General features: G+C 44.0%; 1 protein-coding gene across 1 annotated transcript in view; it reads right to left on the bottom strand.

Moving 5' to 3' along the window:
- The window catches only part of LOC149445459 (uncharacterized), a 54,058-nt gene extending 41,915 nt beyond the window's left edge, over positions 1-12,143 (bottom strand). Inside the window, exon 1 of the mRNA XM_089653794.1 lies at positions 11,162-12,143. Coding sequence (XP_089509920.1) covers positions 11,162-12,075 — 914 coding nt within the window. The 5' untranslated portion in view covers positions 12,076-12,143. The remainder of the gene's footprint in view (positions 1-11,161) is intronic.
- Positions 12,144-19,445: the final 7,302 nt, after the last annotated feature.

The raw sequence follows: 19,445 nt of genomic DNA, 5'->3' as shown, positions 1-19,445 counted from the left end.
GATGATGTTGTTGGTGATGGTGGAAGGGAAGGGGAGGGGGCTTTGCGGGCCGGTTTATCAAATGATGATATGAAGTGGTTGGAGGCAAAAAGGAAGTCTGGGAAGAAGAAGCGGAAGAAGGATGTGCCTGTACCTGACCATGGGAGGGTGGAGGTGTCAAACACTTTTGATGTGTTATCTGAGGTGGAGGATGAGGGATCTTCAGGTGATGAGTCTGTGGTTTCCATGGAGGAGGAATCACAGAGGACTATGAAGCGCGTAGGGTCTCCAAGTAGGGAGGGGGGTAAGCAGGCTAAGAAACGTGTACCTCGATCATCCTGATGGCGGTTCCCACTCCTTTGAAGGTGGCGACCATTAATGTCTCCAGCATAAAATCAGTAAGCGCTCGTAACATGGCCTTATTTTTGCTCAGCAGGTTTGATGCTGACATTTTCTTTTTGCAAGAGACCAGGTTGTCCAGTTTGGGGGATGTTCATATGGCAAAGAAGGAGTGGAGGCGCGGCCCCTCCTTCTGGTCTCTTGTGGCCGAGCCTTACACTGGAGTTGCGGTACTTTTTTCCGGCATGGTAACCTGTCGGCGGATTATTGAGGTAGAAATGGGGAAATGCATGGTCTTAGATGTCTCCATGGGGGGGCAGGACCTGCGCCTGATTAACATCTATGGGCCCCAGACAAAATGGGACAGGAAATGCCTCTTCATGAAGATCAAGCCTTTCCTTTTTACAGCCCAGCAAGTTGTCTTCGGTGGTGACTTTAACACCGTCACTAGGACTAAGGACAGGAGAGGGACCGGAGTCAGGCTGGACTGTGACGGGTTTTTTTTAAACAAAATAGCTAGAGAGGCAGGTCTGGTTGATGTGCACATTCATTGCTGCCCAGACGACACGGGATTCACTTTTCAGCGAGGTTCCAGTCAGAGTAGACTAGATAGGTTTTTTTTAAAGGGGAACTCCGCCTTCTCGGCACCAGTGTGTCAGGCGGTGGAGTTTTCCGATCACTGTATTCTGTCTGTGACTCTGAGTGGCCCCGATACACCACCTAAGGGGAGGGGTACCTGGAAGCTGAATTCGGCACTCCTGGACGATGAGAAGGTGAGTCAATCCTTTGAGGATTTTTTTCAGGCACAGGTATCAATCATGGACGTTTGCAGCAGTAAGTCCGAGTGGTGGGAGCTTACAAAACGAAGGATCGTTGGGTTTTTCAAGGCCATAGGAAGGAATAAACAGCTTGATAAGTATGTCACCTCCCAGCGTCTGCGGAGGAAGCTCGATCGGCTTGTCTCGAATAATGGAGATCCAGAAGCGATCTCTGAGGTTAAACTCTTGCTCAGGCAGTGTCAATATGACAGGCATGCCTCTTTGGTTCTGGAAAGGGATTATGGGAAATATCACTCACCCGACCCTTACCAGAACTGCAAACAAGGTAGAGAAGTTAAGTCAGTTGTAGGCCTGGTTGACAGTACGGGTTCCCTGACAAAGTCCAAGTCTGGGATCCTGGAAACCTCCAGGTCATATTATGCTGACCTCCTGGGTAGGAGGGACCTCGATCGGGCGAGCATGTTGGGTTTTCTGGACTCTACTCCAGGACTGGGAAATGGCAGTTCTCTTGTGAGTTTGACAGAGGACATCACGGCAGATGAGGTGGTGAAAGCTATTGATCAGCTTGCCATGAAGAAGTCACCTGGGCCAGACGGATTGACAGCCGAGTTTTATAAGCACTTCAAGGTGACTCTGGCCCCATATTTGGTGGAGGTTTTTAATGGCTGTCTGAGAGAGGGTTCGCTCTCTCCCTCCATGCGACAATCTGCAGTGATTCTTCTGTCAAAGGGTAAGGATTCCTCGAGAATTGAGAATTGGCGGCCCATTAGCCTTCTCAATGTTGATAGGAAGATATTGGCAAAGATTATTTTTTGGCGTTTATCGTCTGTTGCGGGCAATTTACTTTCTCGCCATCAGCACTGTTCGGTTCAGGGAAGAAGCACTTTTTCAGCGGTGTTAGCTGTCCGGGAGGCCCTGGAGCGGTGCAGGGCTGCAGGCTGGGGAAAGTTCCTGCTGGCATTGGATCAGGCCAAAGCTTTTGATCGAGTCAATCATGAGTACCTATGGCTGCTTCTTGGCAAGTATGGCCTGGAGGGGGGCTTTATCGATTGGCTAAAGACCTTATACAGAGGGGCTGAAAGCTTCATGCTTGTGAATGGTTGGATTGGAAGGCCCTTTGAGGTTGGCTCAGGTGTGCATCAAGGGAGTCCTTTGGGTCCTCTGCTATATGCGTTTGTAATCGATCCCTTCGTTTGGAGGTTAGAGAGCGGACCATTGTGTGGAGTTCCTTTGGGCATTCCTGGGGAGCCCCCTCTGAGGGTCGTGGCCTATGCTGATGACGTGTCTGTTTTCATCTCCGGGACGCAGGAGGCGGAGGAGGTGGTCTCGGTGATGGAACAGTATGCTGAGGCATCTGGCTCAAAGATCAATCAGGATAAGAGTGAGGTTTTCTGGATGGGAGAGGAAGGCGAAGGCTTTACCCTTCCGGACGCCTTCCCAAAGCCCCAGCAGGAAATTAAAGTTTTAGGCATCAGATTTGGTCCCGGTGATTACGGCCTTGCAAATTGGGTAAGCAGGCTACAAGATGCCGATGCCAAGGTGGCCAGCTGGAAGGATTGGAAACTTTCTTACAGGGAAAGGATTGACCTGATTAAAACTTACCTGATCCCGGTATTTCTGTATGTCAGCTTTGTCTGTGTTTTGCCAGTGTCTCTCTATGCGAGGATCTACAGTTGTTTCTTCCAGCTGTTATGGGGGCACAAACTGAACCTCATTAAGAGGTCTGTAACCTACCTTCCCAGGTGGATGGGTGGCCTAGGTATGGTCAACCCGGTGGTTTTCTTTTCTCTGATGTTTTTGAAACATAATTTTGGTAGCATGCTGGCAGAGGAACCGCCTGGGTGGGTTGGTATTTTTCAGTCCTGGTTTAGGCCTTTTCTACGGAGCTGGGAGAATGGTGGGCCAGTGAAAAGCCTGAGGGTCCAACATGGTAAGCTCCCGGCTTATGTTGCCCCATGTCTGAAAATGCTTCGGCAATGGCGAGTGATGGCGGAGGAAATTAAATCTCTTCCTAGGAAGGCCCTGGAGAGGAGGGTTGTTGAATCTGCCTTTAGTGAGCCATTGGCCTTGAGGGATTGCCCAGGCCCGGTTATGAGGGAGGGTCTGCGTTTGATGAATCTGGAGAGAATCCCTTTAAAGTTTTGGGATTTGGCCTGGCTCTCGTTCCATGGCAGACTCTATGTGAAGGGCAACCTGATGCATCGCTCTGCGGAGAACTGTGGTTGTCCAAGAGTGGAGTGCGGTGGAGTGGAGGAGACGATGGACCATTTCTTGCTTCAGTGCCCCTTCAATATAGATGTCTACAAGCGGGTGGGTGGGGCTCTGGGGATCCCTTTCCTTTCCCGCTTGAGTTACGCGGAGTGGTCATATGGTGCCTTTGTGTCTCTGTAGTGACTTTTGGAGTAATTATTAAGAAAACTTATATTATCCCAAAAAGGAAATTCTAAGCTGACTCTTATGGGTTAAAATAGTTGATTAACTTCAGGTGACCTTCCAGGAAGCCACCATAAACCATAAGTGGAGGAGATCTGTGTGACATACAATGGGGACCAAATACAGTATGTGAGGCCTGCAGATGATCAAACACAAGATACCGTACAATGACAATGGTGGACTGAACCTTAGTGACTCTGGTTCTCACAGGACCTCGCAGATGATCAAACACAAGATACCGTACATTGACAATGGTGGACTGAACCTTAGTGACTCTGGTTCTCACAAGACCTCGCAGATGATCAAACACAAGATACTGTACAATGACAATGGTGGGACTGAACCTTAGTGACTCTGGTTCTCACAGGACCTCGCAGATGATCAAACACAAGATACCATACAATGACAATGGTGGGACTGATCCTTAGTGACTCTGGTTCTCACAGGACCTCGCAGATGATCAAACACAAGATACCGTACATTGACAATGGTGGACTGAACCTTAGTGACTCTGGTTCTCACAAGACCTCGCAGATGATCAAACACAAGATACCGTACAATGACAATGGTGGGACTGAACCTTAGTGACTCTGGTTCTCACAGGACCTCGCAGATGATCAAACACAAGATACCATACAATGACAATGGTGGGACTGAACCTTAGTGACTCTGGTTCTCACAGGACCTCGCAGATGATCAAACACAAGATACCGTACATTGACAATGGTGGACTGAACCTTAGTGACTCTGGTTCTCACAAGACCTCGCAGATGATCAAACACAAGATACTGTACAATGACAATGGTGGGACTGAACCTTAGTGACTCTGGTTCTCACAGGACCTCGCAGATGATCAAACACAAGATACCATACAATGACAATGGTGGGACTGATCCTTAGTGACTCTGGTTCTCACAAGACCTTGCAGATGACCAAACACAAGATACCGTACAATGACAATGGTGGGACTGAACCTTAGTGACTCTGGTTCTCACAAGTCCTTGCAGATGACCAAACACAAGATACCGTACAATGACAATGGTGGACTGAACCTTAGTGACTGGTTCTCACAAGACCTCGCAGATGATCAAACACAAGATACCGTACAATGACAATGGTGGACTGAACCTTAGTGACTGGTTCTCACAGGACCTCGCAGATGATCAAACACAAGATACCGTACAATGACAATGGTGGGACTGAACCTTAGTGACTCTGGTTCTCACAGGACCTTGCAGATGATCAAACACAAGATACCATACAATGACAATGGTGGGACTGAACCTTAGTGACTCTGGTTCTCACAAGTCCTCGCAGATGATCAAACACAAGATACTGTACAATGACAATGGTGGGAGTGAACCTTAGTGACTCTGGTTCTCACAACTCCTTGCAGATGTGTGTTATCTAAACAAGCACCATTGTCTATGGGAAGCCAGGAGATATCTGGATTAAAGTCAATTGTAGGTCTCCAGGAAACTCAATTATAGTGAGTCAAACTTCTCACTAATCTCCATCTGGATGTGTTCTCTAATGATCACACAATAGTTCTAGTACCTAGAGGCTTCCTATGTCATCTCTCCTGGAACTTTGCACTCGGCTCAAAAGGAAAGACTTGCTTCATTTAATTACAAAAAAATTACAAAATAAGTGTGGCATATATCTAAACTGAAATATTATCCCAGGTATATACCCACACACCAAGATCCAGTTACCAAAGTTGGGTCCTGCATATCACTCAACTGAAGATCATGAAGTCATAGAATTTAAGTTTTTGGAAAATGACAAAAAATTTTTTTTTTACATAAAATTGTCATTTAAATGATTTACTGCTCACACATGCCATGTATATATGTGGAATTACACTCCAAAATTACATTACAGTACATTCTGCTTCTTCTCCCGAGTATGGGGGTACCACATGTGAGAGACTTTTTGGCAGTCCAGCCAAGTACAGGACCCAGAATCCAATAAGCACCTTCAGGCTTTTAAAGGGCTTTATTTCCTCATTACACTTCCAGACTACCTATCACAGTTTCGGAGGCCCTGAAATGCCAGGATATCACCTAACCCCCCCAAATGACCCCTTTTTGGAAAGTAGACACCCCCAGGAATTTAATAAGAAGCATGGTGAGTATTTTGCAGATCTCATTTGTTGCCACAAGTTTTTATAAAATGAAGAAAAAAAACATATTATTTCTTTTCTTTTTGAATATTTCAATACCTTCAAATACTCACCATGCCTCTTTTTAAATTCCTTGGGGTGTCTACTTTCCAAAAAGGGTTCATTTGGGGTTGGGGGGTTTGGTGCTATCCTGGCATTTCAGGGCCTCCAAAACTGTGATAGGTAGTGAGGAAGTGTAATGAGGAAGTTACGCACCTTCAGGCTTTCAAAGTGGTCATTGGATTTCAGGCTCCTGTATGTGGCTAGGCTCCCAAAAAGTCTATATATATAATTCCACATATGCCCATGGCTCATGCCAGAAATATATCACTTAAATGACAACTTTGTGTAAAAAAATATATATTTTTGTCATTTTCCAAAAAGTAGTGGAACAAAAAAAACCTTCCATGAACTCAATATATCTCTCAGCAGATAGCTTAGGGTGTCTACTTTCCGAAAAGGGGTCATTTGGGGGTGTTTGTACTGTCCTGGTATTTGGGGGTGTTTGTACTGTCCTGGTATTTGGGGGTGTTTGTACTATCCTGGTATTTGGGGGTGTTTGTACTATCCTGGTATTTGGGGGTGTTTGTACTGTCCTGGTATTTGGGGGTGTTTGTACTGTCCTGGTATTTGGGGGTGTTTGTACTATCCTGGTATTTGGGGGTGTTTGTACTATCCTGGTATTTGGGGGTGTTTGTACTGTCCTGGTATTTGGGGGTGTTTGTACTATCCTGGTATTTTAGCACCTCAGGAAATGTGATGGGCAGTCAGAAAGTAAAGCTGTGTAAATTGCAGTATCTATACCATAGATTGTAGACGCTATAACTATCAATATACACTGATTGGGATTTTTTTACCAAAACATGGAGCAGAATACATTTTGGCCTAAATGTATAACGAACTTTGAGTTTACTATATATTTTTTATAGCCAAAAGTAAAAAATATCCTTTTTCTTCAAAAAGTTTGGCCTTTTCTTGTTTATGGTGTGAAAAATAAAAATCGCACAGGTGATCAAATACCAATGAAAGAAAGCTCTATTTGTATGAAAAAAAGGACGTAGATTTCATTTGGGTACAGCATTGCATGACTGCGCAATTGTCAGTTGAAATAGTGCAGCGCCGAACAGCATAAACAGGAAGGGGGGTAAATCCTCAGGATGTCCAGTGGTTAAATATATTTTAAAAATATTCTTCCAAAATGTAATGAAATACTACAATTTTGGTCATATGCAATATATTTCTAAAGATATTTCAATAAATATATATATATTGTATGTTGAAATGCATTTGTATTACAAAATATAGGAAACATATTTTTAAAAATACATTTACATATATACTGTATGCCTTTGTAAATACATTTAATCTACATTTTTGGAATGCATTTACAAATATATGTAAAAATATATGTTAAAGTTACTTTTTTATATGTTAAAAAAAATCTGAAGAATACATTTTAAAAATATATATTTTTAAAGATATTTTTAATATATTTTGGAATATATAAAAAACTCATTTTAACATGCAGCATATATATACGGCCAAGATTGTAGTATTTCAAATATATGTCAAAATATTGGGAAGAATATTTTTAGAATATATTTAAAATATATCTTCCTTCCATGTGGGTATAAAGTCTTTAGCTGTTAATCTTCCCTTCATATACAGATTAATACCTGCTGGAGGGATTTCTGATTTTTTGACCAAACATCTAATCATGAAAATGTTAATTGCTGAAATGGACAATTGTTTCCCACCCTGGTCACCCAGGACAGCACAGTATACTATTCTCCATTGGACCCATTACCATTTCTCTCATTACAGTCACACAGATACAGTTTCCTTTTAAATAGAATTAGCACCAGAATAGTCCCCATAGTCTATCACTCTTCAGGAATTCCCTTTTAATATGTAAATGGACTTGTCACCAGTCTATGCATGGATATTCAGGAATGTGTGTGTATATGTTACCTTTGCATGTACTCTTTTTATTTCTTATAAAATGTGTTCCTGTTTATTCATTTTTTTCTTTTTTCTTATTTATTTCCATTACTTATATAGCGTCATCAATTTACGCAGCTCTTTACATATATATTGTACATTCACATCAGTCCCTAACCCTCAAGGGACGTACAATCTCAAGTCCTTAACTTACATTCATACTATATTAGGGCCAATTTTAGACAGGATTCAATTAACTTGCCAGCATGTCTTTGGAGTGTGGGAGGAAACCGGAGTCCCAGAGGAAACCCATGCAGGCACAGGGAGAACATGCAAACTCCAGGCAGGTGATGCTGTGGTTGGGATTTGAACCAATGATCCTTGTGCTGCTAGGCAGAAGTGCTAACCATTTAGCCACTGTGCAAATATTTTTATTAAATGCAACAAAAAAAAAAAAAAATGAAAATACCATTAAAAATTGTTCCTATTTATTCATTTTTCTTTTTTTTATTAAATGCAACAAAAATGAATGTGTATGTACTCTCTATTTTTTTTCAAATTCTTTATTTATAGAGACAATTCCACACTCACAGAGCAGTTCAGTATTTCCAGAGTACACAGATTAGAAATGGGTAACATCCCCTATGCAGAAAAGTCATCTTGCAAAATACAGTCAAAGGTATAAACTTTAACACGGTACTCTTTATTTTTAATAAAATGTGTTCCTATTTGTTCATTTTTCTTTGTTTTTTACTGAATGCAACAAAAAATACACTGTCAGTTTTTTTTTTACATCTGTGCACCATTGTGCAGATTTCCCTTCACTTCTTGTGTCAGCCAAACAGGAAGTGAGAGAAAATTCTTCCCAATTAAGGAAGTTCCTTGGTGACCACCAGAACCAGCGTCTCCATTGGAAGATTTCTCTTCTATTACTTTTCTGGAGACAACCCAAAGTGTGGGATTTTTTTTATGTTCACAATGAAAACAGGACAAATTGAGACAGTGAATCTCCCTAATGGGGACACAGACAGTAACCGCAATTTCTATTGGGCACAGCTATCATATACACATGATTTTGTGCAGGGAGTCCGCCCTGTGGCAGTATTTCTATTATAGGGCGGACCTAAAGTGGTTAAGGAAAGCTCGGCGCTGTATTTCTATTTATTGACATTTTTGCACATTTATATGAGTATGTTTAGGTGTGGGCAGCGTTGTTTTAGTTGAATTCACTGTTAAGTTGGTTTATTGATTATTGATCACCTTTTTTAGCTGCTTGTGGGAATACTGTGTATTATTTGTGCTCCTCTTCACTAGTGTACCTTTCCAGTTCCTGTGTTTATAAATATGGACACAGAATGATCTCTGATTCTGTACAGGTGATCAGCAGGTGCAGGTGATCAGCAGGTCCAGGTGATCAGCAGGTCCAGGCCAGAAATCATTGACCTGGACCTGATAATCGGCTTGTGCTGTACTGAATGACAGCACAGTCAGGGTGGTGGGCTCACACGTGTACATGTACTGTATGTGATCTGGAGAAGCGGGGCTGCCCTGCCGCAGTATAAGTGTGGTGGTCGGTCCTGAACTGGGTAAAGTCAGATTGTTTGCCGATGATCTTTTGCTTACTTTGGTCCAACCCAACACCTCCCTGCCAGTCCTGTTCTCTGTACTCCATACATTTCCCTTTCCTCTGTAAAACAGAATGATAGTTTCCTTGGCCCACCTCCTACCTGGATTATTTGGGCATTCATCTCCCTCGCTCGTACAACACACTCCATGAGGCCAACTACATCCCCACTTTCAAATACTTGAGAGTCCTACTTCTGTCCTGGACTCATCTTCACCTCTCCTGGATAGGGAGGATCAGTGATGGAAAATTGGCAATTTTACCAAAACTCCTTTACTTGTTCTGTACTCTTCCCCATCCCCACCCCCACCGATCCCCATCTCCTCCTATACTCTGAAATCTTTTTTAAAATCAGGTCTTGTGATTCTACTGAGCAGACAAAGGGCCACGAATCCCAAGACATACTATGTTTATACATAAGGAACAAGGAGGTTTGGGTGTTCCAAATGTTACTAAATATTTCTTGGTGCCCAGATTACCCCACTAACCCCCCTTTACACCACAATACATGGCTCCTTATGGGCTGACTTAGAAGCATTGCTCTGTTCTCAAACTTCTCACCATTCACTCCCATGGCGTCCTCCTAAATCCAGACCTACGTCTATCAGCCTCTTGATGGGTCACACACTCTGCACCAGGAACTCTAATAAATATTCCAGCAACTTCATATCCCCTCACTTGCCTCTCTGTCCTCTTTTGGGCGATCCTAAAACGGTTACAAACGTTACTAATCTGCGCTCCCCCAGGAATCCTTGGTACATCTTAATGCCTTTGCAGCCCCCAGGCCTCACAAGTTCCCAATATAATTGTCACACATTCCATACCCTGGACTTTGTCTGCCCTTGTACTACATAGCTGGGGGGAGATCTAGAGGAGATTGTCCAATCAGATTGTATAGGAAGGTATTATAATGAGGGAGGTGTGGTCCAGAGCGGTGAACACGCCCTGTCACACCCCCTTCTGTGATGCAACAAGGAAGTGAAGGCTTCTGGGAAGTGGCCTACAGGAAGTGAATGCTGAGAAATCATGGACAGGAAATGATGCAATCTGAAAATCCGTTCCAACGATCCAATAAACTGACAGACAAGTGATGGTCCTGTGGATGAGGGGAGAGGAAAGCCCATCGGGACGGCCGGGCCAGAGACGGCATCAGAGAACGCTTCTGTGTATTATGGGAGGGAAATTCTGCCCAAAAAGGGGAACTTCTCCTTTAAGTATGGACCAAACTGGTCACGTCTGGGTGAATGACGGTCCATTCATTCAACAATTTATAGACTCAGCCAATCACAGGGCAGGACTCCATTGTTATTCTTCTCCTGCCAGCAATGGCCAACCCAGTCCCACACTTCATCCATGTCTTTGGGGACCTCTGATCTCCTTATGGACTGTTTCTTCCATGATGAAGATCAGCCATGGAGTATATCTGAGGTGTATATCAGGGTGTGCTTCTTCCCCACATGAGAGCTGGGATGTCCAGCAACATTCATCTAGAAGACATTTCCCGCACTCAAGGCACTAATACACCTCCAGGGTTGTGTGGGACCCCTGATGTACAGGAAGACAGGACTTCAGTGAGGAACATTTCCCTCACTCAGGACAGGAAAGTGGCTTCTCCTCCATGTGAGATTTCTTATGCCTGGAAAGATTGAAGCTCCTTGAAAAACATTTCCCAAACTCAGGATAGGAATACGGCTTCTCCCCCGTGTGAGATCTCTGATGTGTAACAAGTGCTGATTTATATATGAAACATTTACTGCACACAGGACAGGAATACAGCTTTTCCCCGTGTGAGATCTCTGATGTGTGTACAGATCAGATTTCTGTGAAAAACATATCCCACACTGAGAACAGGAAAGTGGCTACTCCCCCGTGTGAGATCTCTGATGTTTAGAAAGACTGGACTTCTCTGAAAAACATTTCCCGCACTCAGGACAGGAATACGGCTTATCCCCCATGTGAGATCTCTGATGTTTGTAAAGACTAGACTTGTCTGAAAAACATTTCCCGCACTCAGGACAGGAATATGGCTTCTCCCCTGTGTGAGATCTCTGATGTACATAAAGATTAGACTTCTGTGTAAAGCATTTCCCGCACTCAGGACAGGAAAATGGCTTTTCACCCGTGTGAGATCTCTGATGTCTGGAAAGAATGGACTTGCTTGAAAAGCATTTCCAGCACTGAGAACAGGAATACGGCTTCTCCCCCGTGTGAGATCTCTGATGTCTGTAAAGACTGGATTTTTGTGAAAAACATTTCCCACACTCAGGACAGGAATATGCCTTTTCCCCCGTGTGAGATCTCTGATGTGTGTAAAGACTGGACTTCTGTGAAAAACATTTCCCACACTCAGGACAGGAATGTGGCTTCTCCTCCGTGTGAGATCTTTTATGCACATTAAGATGGGATTTAGAACTGAAACATTTCCTGCACCCAGGACAGGAATAAGGCTTCTCCCCTGTGTGAGATCTTTTATGCACATTAAGATGGTATGTAGAATGGAAACATTTCCCGCACTCAGTACAGGAGAAGCTCTTCTCTGTTGGAAGGCCGGCCCGGTCCCGCACAGTCTGAGGTTCCTCAGGATACAAGGAATCCGATGGTCCATCTACACTGGGTGGTGCCGGATGCACATTGGAGGGAGCCGGATTTTCTCCTGGACTATACTGTGTGATGTCCTCATCTTCTACTTTCCAGTCTGGAGACAAAGTGAGACAATCCTCGGAGGTTTTCCTCATCTCCCGGCCATGGACTAAAAGACAAAGAGGATTACTAGACAGGAGCTGATTGGTTCCCCCAAACCAGGACTCCGCCCACATCAGGCAGCTTGGTCTCTGAAGAGCTTACAATTCCACCCTCAAGGGAACTAGGAAATGGCTCCTCTGATCTCCTACCAGGTCATTTCTTTATTCATGGACCTTAGTCAGAGAGTGAGGAATAAACCAGAACTGATACATAAATTGTGTCTGCAGCACAGAGAAGGAAGATTATCCGAGAGAAATCCAGGAATACAGGACGGGGAACACAGCTCAGGAAAGTGACCAGGGGATTACAGGCTGATATCACCCAGTCCCCGCCCTACTCTGGACCAATCAGTGAGCAGTATGGGTGGAGGAATGGATTTAGTGTTCATGACCCACCTGTGCTGATCTCTGTAGGAGTGTCCTCCTCTATAAATGTCCCCGTTATTCCATCCTCCTCCATAGACTGCTGATCATCCCTCACATACGCCTCTTCTTCTTCTGCTTTCACCTCAAATTCTATATCGATTGGATCTCCACTCTAAATCAAGGAAATGAGAGAAAATATCATCTGTAAAATATGAGCTTTATTATTGTGACATCACCCACAAAATCCACACTTTGTCTCTACAAGTCCATGTTCTAGATGCTCCATCCCACCAGCCAGGCCCAGACTGGGCCAAAAAAATTGTCCCAGGCATTTTAGACTGAGCAGCCCAGTGTAATCCTCCGCACAATGTAGAAAAAGAAAACTTTCCACCCACATATCTCCATCTCTGAGGCACAACACTGCCGGGGGGTGTAGGTGAGGATGACACAGGAGGGGAGGGAGGAGGAGGAACAGAACCAGCTCTCTCTCTCAACCCCTGTCCATGTGGGAAAAGGGGTGGAATGTCATTGATGGCTCTGGGCTGTAAGAGAGAGACTCTCTCAGCTCAGAGCCCTGCAGCCACTGGGCAGCCGCAGTCCAGCCTCCTGGGGCCACTAACAATGGAATCAGAGCAGCAAGGTTACCTTGCCCCCTGGCTCAGTCCCCCATGGCTCCAGGGCTCCAGAGCTGTCTGCCTCACTCCCTCTCCACACATCACAGGGTACTAAGGAAATGCAGCAGAGTTCCCAGAGTTCTTGCCCTGTCCAGAAGCCCCTGTCCACCAGGCAAATACCCAGTGTGCCCTATGGCCAGTCTGGACCTGACACAAACCTTGTAATGGTGAGGGATGGTGTGACCCCCCTGTGTGGAATCCTGAGAATACAGAGGACAGTGACATCTTTCTGGTAGATTTTTGTAGCTGGATGACTCCACCATGGTGTCCTGGTACAGATCTTTGTGTTTTTCTGGAATCTCTGACTCCTCCATCACCCCATCCTCATCCTCCTCTTCTTCTATTTCTTCTTTTTTCTCAACTTTAGGATCTCTCAGGTCTCCACTCTGAATATATAATAAAAATGACATCAATGGTAACAATGCAGATAATGTACAGATCCTAATGATACTATCAGTGATTGTTCCTCATCTACCTGATGATGGTGAGGGATGGTGTGACCTTCCTGTGTGGAATCCCGGGAATACAGAGGACGGGGACATCTCTCTGGTGGGTTCCCATGACTGGATCCATCTGTAGGAAACACACACACTGACTGAATCCATTGTTTCTATGTGTTTATCAGATGATGGGGGATCTAGGTGGATCCTCCGTACTGCTCTCTCCTTTACAATAAAGTCTCCTCTTACCCGGTGATGTGAGGGGCGGCTGATTGTCCATCATGACGTCCTTGTAGAGATCCTTGTGTCCTTCTAAATACTCCCACTCCTCCATGGAGAAATAGACAGTGACACCCTGACACCTTATAGGAACCTGACACACACAATGATACAGTCACCATCCAGACACATCCCTTGTCTGTTACTGGAGAATGTCCCAGAATTCCCGGCACCGCTCACCTCTCCTGTCAGCAGCTCCATCATCTTCTTGGTGACTTCTAGAATCTTCTGCATGTTGTGTCTCTCAGGGTTTAGGGAGTCACATGGAGGCACTGTGATGGTCATATGATCACCTGACTTCAGAAGAGGAAATCTCTGAGGAACCAATAGGAATATCATGTTAGAATCCCAGAATCCTCCTCACCTCTCCGGTCAGGTCTGTGTTTTATTAATAGAGATGAGTGATGTCATGTGACCTCCCAGAATCCTCCTCACCTCTCCGGTCAGGTCTGTGTTTTATTAATCGAGATAAGAGTGATGTCATGTGACCTCCCAGAATCCTCCTCACCTCTCCGGTCAGGTCTGTGTTTTATTAATAGAGATAAGAGTGATGTCATGTGACCTCCCAGAATCCTCCTCACCTCTCTGGTCAGGACTCTGTTTTATTAATAGAGATAATAGTGATGTCATGTGACCTCCCAGAATCCTCCTCACCTCTCCGGTCAGCAGGTAGATGATCTCCAGGGTGAGGTTTAGTATCTTCTCAGTCATGTGACTCCGGTCCTCCTCCATCCTCATTGGTGCCATCATGTGATCTATACAGGTCTCCTTGTAGACGGATAACTTTGGGAAATGAAAGTAAGAATGATTTGGATGGTATTGGTCACACAATAATAGGATGTGGATGTGAGGGGGGAATAGGAGGGTTGCTGGACATTTAAAGTGTAACTAAAGACAAACCACTTGTTTCATTTTGGATAGAGTAAGGTAGGGTTATAACCTCTGTCAGGTGTTTTTGCCATCTGTGTCCCATTGGGGAGATTTCCCTTCACTTCCTGTCTCATAACCAAAACAAGAAGTGAGAGGAAATCCCCCCAAAGTGAGGGAATTCTGGGGTGTCGCCAGAACTAGTTTCCCCAGTGGACGATATACCCTCTATTAGTGTTCTGATGTCAACCCAAAATTTGGGGCTCTCTTTCACTCTTGATTATAATGGTCACCGGGACAAATGGGGGCACAAAGCGCAATGAAAACTGACAGATGCTCTAATTCCTCTCTAATCTAAACCTAAAAAAAAAAGTTTTACCTTTAGTTATACCTTAAGAACTACCGCCCCCCACGGGAACACGTTTACTTTAGACTGTTTAGTGTTTAGACCCCAGAACTCTCTTGGTCTGCCGGATCAGAAATCCCCTTTTCTCTGTTGTGTTTGTTTTGTCTCTGAACTGGTTTTGATGAGTTTTAGATCTGCAGACAAGGAATGATAAATGGTTACATAGTCGGTAAGGTTGACTATAGACACTCGTCCCTCCAGTTCAGCCGCATTGTGTGTATCTGCGTGTCTATGGCACCATCCTCTTCCATATCCCTTTACATTGTGTTCCCTAAGAAACACATCTAAAAGGTTTGTGAATGTATCTACACTCCCCGCTGACACACCAACTGTGGAAGGGAGTTCCACATCCTTACCGCTCCAACAGTAAAGAACCTAACACACAGTTTAACCACTTGACCTCCAGAAGGTATTACCTCTTCATGACCAGGTTATATTTTGCTGTTCAGCACTGAACTACTTTAACGGCAAATTGCTCGGTCATGCAACACTGAACCCAAATGCAATTGATATAATTTTTTCACACAAATGGAGCTTTCTTTTGGTGGTATTTGATCACCACTGAGGGTTTTTTTATGTATGTAACACACTGCATTGTTACTAATTGCAGATTGTTAAATGGCCACAAGATGGCTGTGCTCTGCAGTTCAGCTGACACAGGAAATTGTACAGCAACGCTGAGAATGCTGGGACTTGTATGCTGCAAGCAGGATTTCTTCATTCAGTGCAGCTGACATAGAACTACAGATCCCAAGTCAGTAAGTAAAGGGGCTGGAGCGTATAAAAGGAGAAAAGCCCAGGAGGAGAGGAGAAGAGAGGCAGGGTGCGTGTGAGAACAGAGTGCCGATCCAGGAGGCCTCAGGCTGGATCAGACTGAATCAGAGGATGGAGAAGGGAATTTCCAGATTGTTGATTGTTCAGAGAGGCAGGATAGTCAATCCTGCATGTAGGTGGATCGGGTCATCGTCATCGGCACCACTATCTCTATGGGAAGACAGCCAGAAAAGGGGCCCCCCAGCAACAAGGACATCATTTCACACCACTACTTTGAAGGACTGGGTGAGAGAGTTCCTAACCCACACCACACCACCATGTGATACAGGTTCCATAGTTGTTGTTGCCGGTTACTAAGTCCAGGATTCTTACAATACAGACTGCCACATAGAGACACAGTCTCTGTAGCCCAATCAGTGCTGCGGCCTATCTACACCAGAAGCCCATTGAAGTATCACACACAGTATATCAGATCTAATAGATTCTGTTGCCTGATTGGCAGGAACTGGAAAAAGGTAAAATCATATTACCTCCGGCCTGTTCTACACAAAGTTCCACCAGCCAAGTCTCACACTAAAGGGACATACTTCTGCTGAAGTCTGCTCTCACCCTCCTCAGTTTGAGTAACCACCAGACCCAAGTAAACTCCTAGATTGCTGCCTTTATTGAAGGGGAACTCTGCTTGCTGTGTCCTCATCACCAGGGAAGGGACATTTTCTCATGAAGAAAAGGGATGACCCCTCCACTGTGCACCAATGTAAAGAGCTCCACCAAACCAGCAGAAGAGTCTTTCCTGCATTGGGTGATGGGGTTTATATGGGACTTTCTGCTTGTTGAAACCCTCAGAGAGTTAAGCACTGGTTCTGTTTACTGGGAGCCCACAAGGGAGCGAGCCTAACATTCCTAATCTCCCCTTTTCTGCCTGTTTGGGGAAAGTTCTCTGGGTAGGAGAGAAACAATAAAACTCTGAGTCCTGGAGGACAATTCAGTCTATTTAATGTGGTATTGTGCTGTAATATGTTGTTTATTTCTCCTGAACGGTTCATAGTTTCTCACATCAGTCATCGATTCTTTGTGTGTATATTGCTGCTAATCTGACTCTAATACAGACTGATTTACTATTCATTCAATGCTATGTGATTATTGTGTGTTATAGCCGGGGGGGACACCTGACCAAGGTATTACAATGGTGTCATCAGGGGTTGTGCACCAGCCAGGGCTCAGAAGTGAACAGGGAACCCAAAATACTCAGCGACTCTTGAGGGGGTAGCGCTACATATAAATGAAAAAAGACCAACATTAAAAAAAAACTATATTTTCTACTTTCTGTTATTAAAAATATCTGACCAAATCTCATTTCTTCATAAATTTAGGCCAAAATGTATTCCACTACTTGTCTTTGGAAAACAATCCCCAGTAAGTGTATATTAATTGTTGTGTGTGAAAGTTATAGTCTACAAACTACGGGATATATACCAGAATCTACGCAGCTTTTAAGCAGCTCTGACTTTCCTACTGCCTATCACATTTCTTGAGGTGCTAAAATGCCAGGACAGTACACACAAGAGTAGATGATGCTTGGAGTAAACTTCCAGCAGAGGTAGTGAGCCAGTCAGCAGTAAATAGCTTCAAACATGCTTGGGATAAGCATAGATCTATACTCAGACAAAACGTTACCAAACAAACCCCCACCCACCTCCTCCCCAAAAGAACTTGCTGGGCCACACAGTTTTTTCTGCTTCACTTTTCTATGTTTCTAAATTACCTCATTTTTGGAAAGTAGACAGTCTGAGGTATTTTCTGGGAGGCATGTTGAATCCATGGAAGATTTTATTTTTTGCCACAAGTATTTGGGATATGACAAAAATGTTATTTTTCTTTACACAAAGTTGTCACTTTAATGAGATATTTCTCACACATGCCATGGGTATATGTGTAATTACAGCCCCAAACAAGTACAGCCTATCCATGTACAGGGCCCAAAATCCAATCAGCACCTTCAGGCTTTCAAGGGGCATTAATTATTCATTGGATGTCCTGAATACTTATCACAGTTTTAGAGACTCTAAAATGCCCCAATAGTACAAACACCCCTAAATGACCCTTTTTTGGAAAGTCGACACTCCAAGGTATTTAACCAGCGGCATGCTGAGTATTTTGCAGATCTCATTTTATTGTCACAAGGTTTTGAGGAATGAAAGATGAAAATAAAAAATATATTTTTTTTCTTCATTTTCCAAAAGCCTGGGAGGTGTAGACTTCAACTACCAAATGATGAAGCCATTTTTAACCACCTGCAGAGCTAGACATTGGCATAAAAAAGTGTCTATATATTTATCATTAAATAATGACATTTAATAATGTCAATTGGCTCTATACAATGCTTTTGTTATTTACAAAGCTACTGGAAGAACCAGATCCTTCCTAAAATATCAGGAAGAGATCATCAAGGCCCTTCTGTATCCAGAAGGCACTGCGGCCCAAAGCCCAAATCCAGATGCAGTTAGCCGGCTGCATGAGAGGCATTTTCCTGTTGTCCTCCCACCTACCTCAACACAAAAGTCGCCCCAAAAATGATGTGTCTGTGGTAAACATGGAATAAGGGGAGAAACTCCAGGGTACAGCATGGCACAGTGTAGGGGTCCACACAATTCAGCACAGGACAGGTCTCTAAAGATCATAGGTAGTCAGGGAAAATATATATATATTTTTTTAATTAATGTTATATTGTTACTTTGTTATTGTTAACTATTTGCTTTGCAGGAACACCAGTCAGCTGCAGCATTGATCGGTGTATTCTGACGCTGACACAGATAGGCCTTTCAACAACACCAGAGGCCATGTAAATTTGGACTGTTGTGTCTGAATGGAAGACAGAATAAATACATCACATTTGTCCTTCCATTTTACTCGAGTAGTTCTTCATTCAAAAGCAGAATTCTTCCCCTCTCTAAGTGGGGTGTTACCAAGCCACTGGGGAAAGCCTTTGTGATTAGATCGCATGGTGCCATAGCAGCCAATTTCTTGAAGGAACAAATGTCTAAAAAGTTGCATGCTAGCATAAAGGTTGTCCACGTACAGATGGTACCCCATATTCAACAAGGGTGACAAGTCCCACACTATCTTACCACTGCTCTCCATGTAGTCTGAACATCGGGGGCCATTGCAGCAGAGAACACAGACATATGATGAATCAGGTCTGTGGACCAATATGAGCACAATTCATTCTTTGTAAGGGCAATGTCAAGGGTTAGGCCCAAAAAAGCTTTAAATTCAGAAACCGTGACAGGTTTGAACTCGAATAGGCTGGCAAACTTTGAATTTGCATTGGCAGAGATGTATTGTATTATGGTATAAAGATTGCTTTGGTGCACAATCAAATTTTAGAGGTCTTCAGTGAAAAACAGCTAAAAAATATCAAGGGGCGTTGTTAAGTTCGCTGTTTCCACCTGAACCCTGGGCAGTGAATGGGGGGATGACGGATGCTGCTGAATCTGGGGGAAGCCATTCAGGGTTTGCAGGCACCTCTGGGAGGACACCATGGGCTCTACAGGCCTGTGCTTGAATTCTTGGTGGATGCAGTTGCATAATGCTACGAGTGCTAGCCACCTCACCAGCTTGTACTGCACTTGGGACTCA

Source organism: Staurois parvus, unplaced genomic scaffold (assembly GCF_062004578.1).
Source record: "Staurois parvus isolate SC_StPar_1 unplaced genomic scaffold, SC_StPar_1.0 ptg000720l, whole genome shotgun sequence".
NCBI classification, from domain to species: domain Eukaryota; kingdom Metazoa; phylum Chordata; class Amphibia; order Anura; family Ranidae; genus Staurois; species Staurois parvus.
This window is presented reverse-complemented; position numbering and strand designations above follow the sequence as displayed.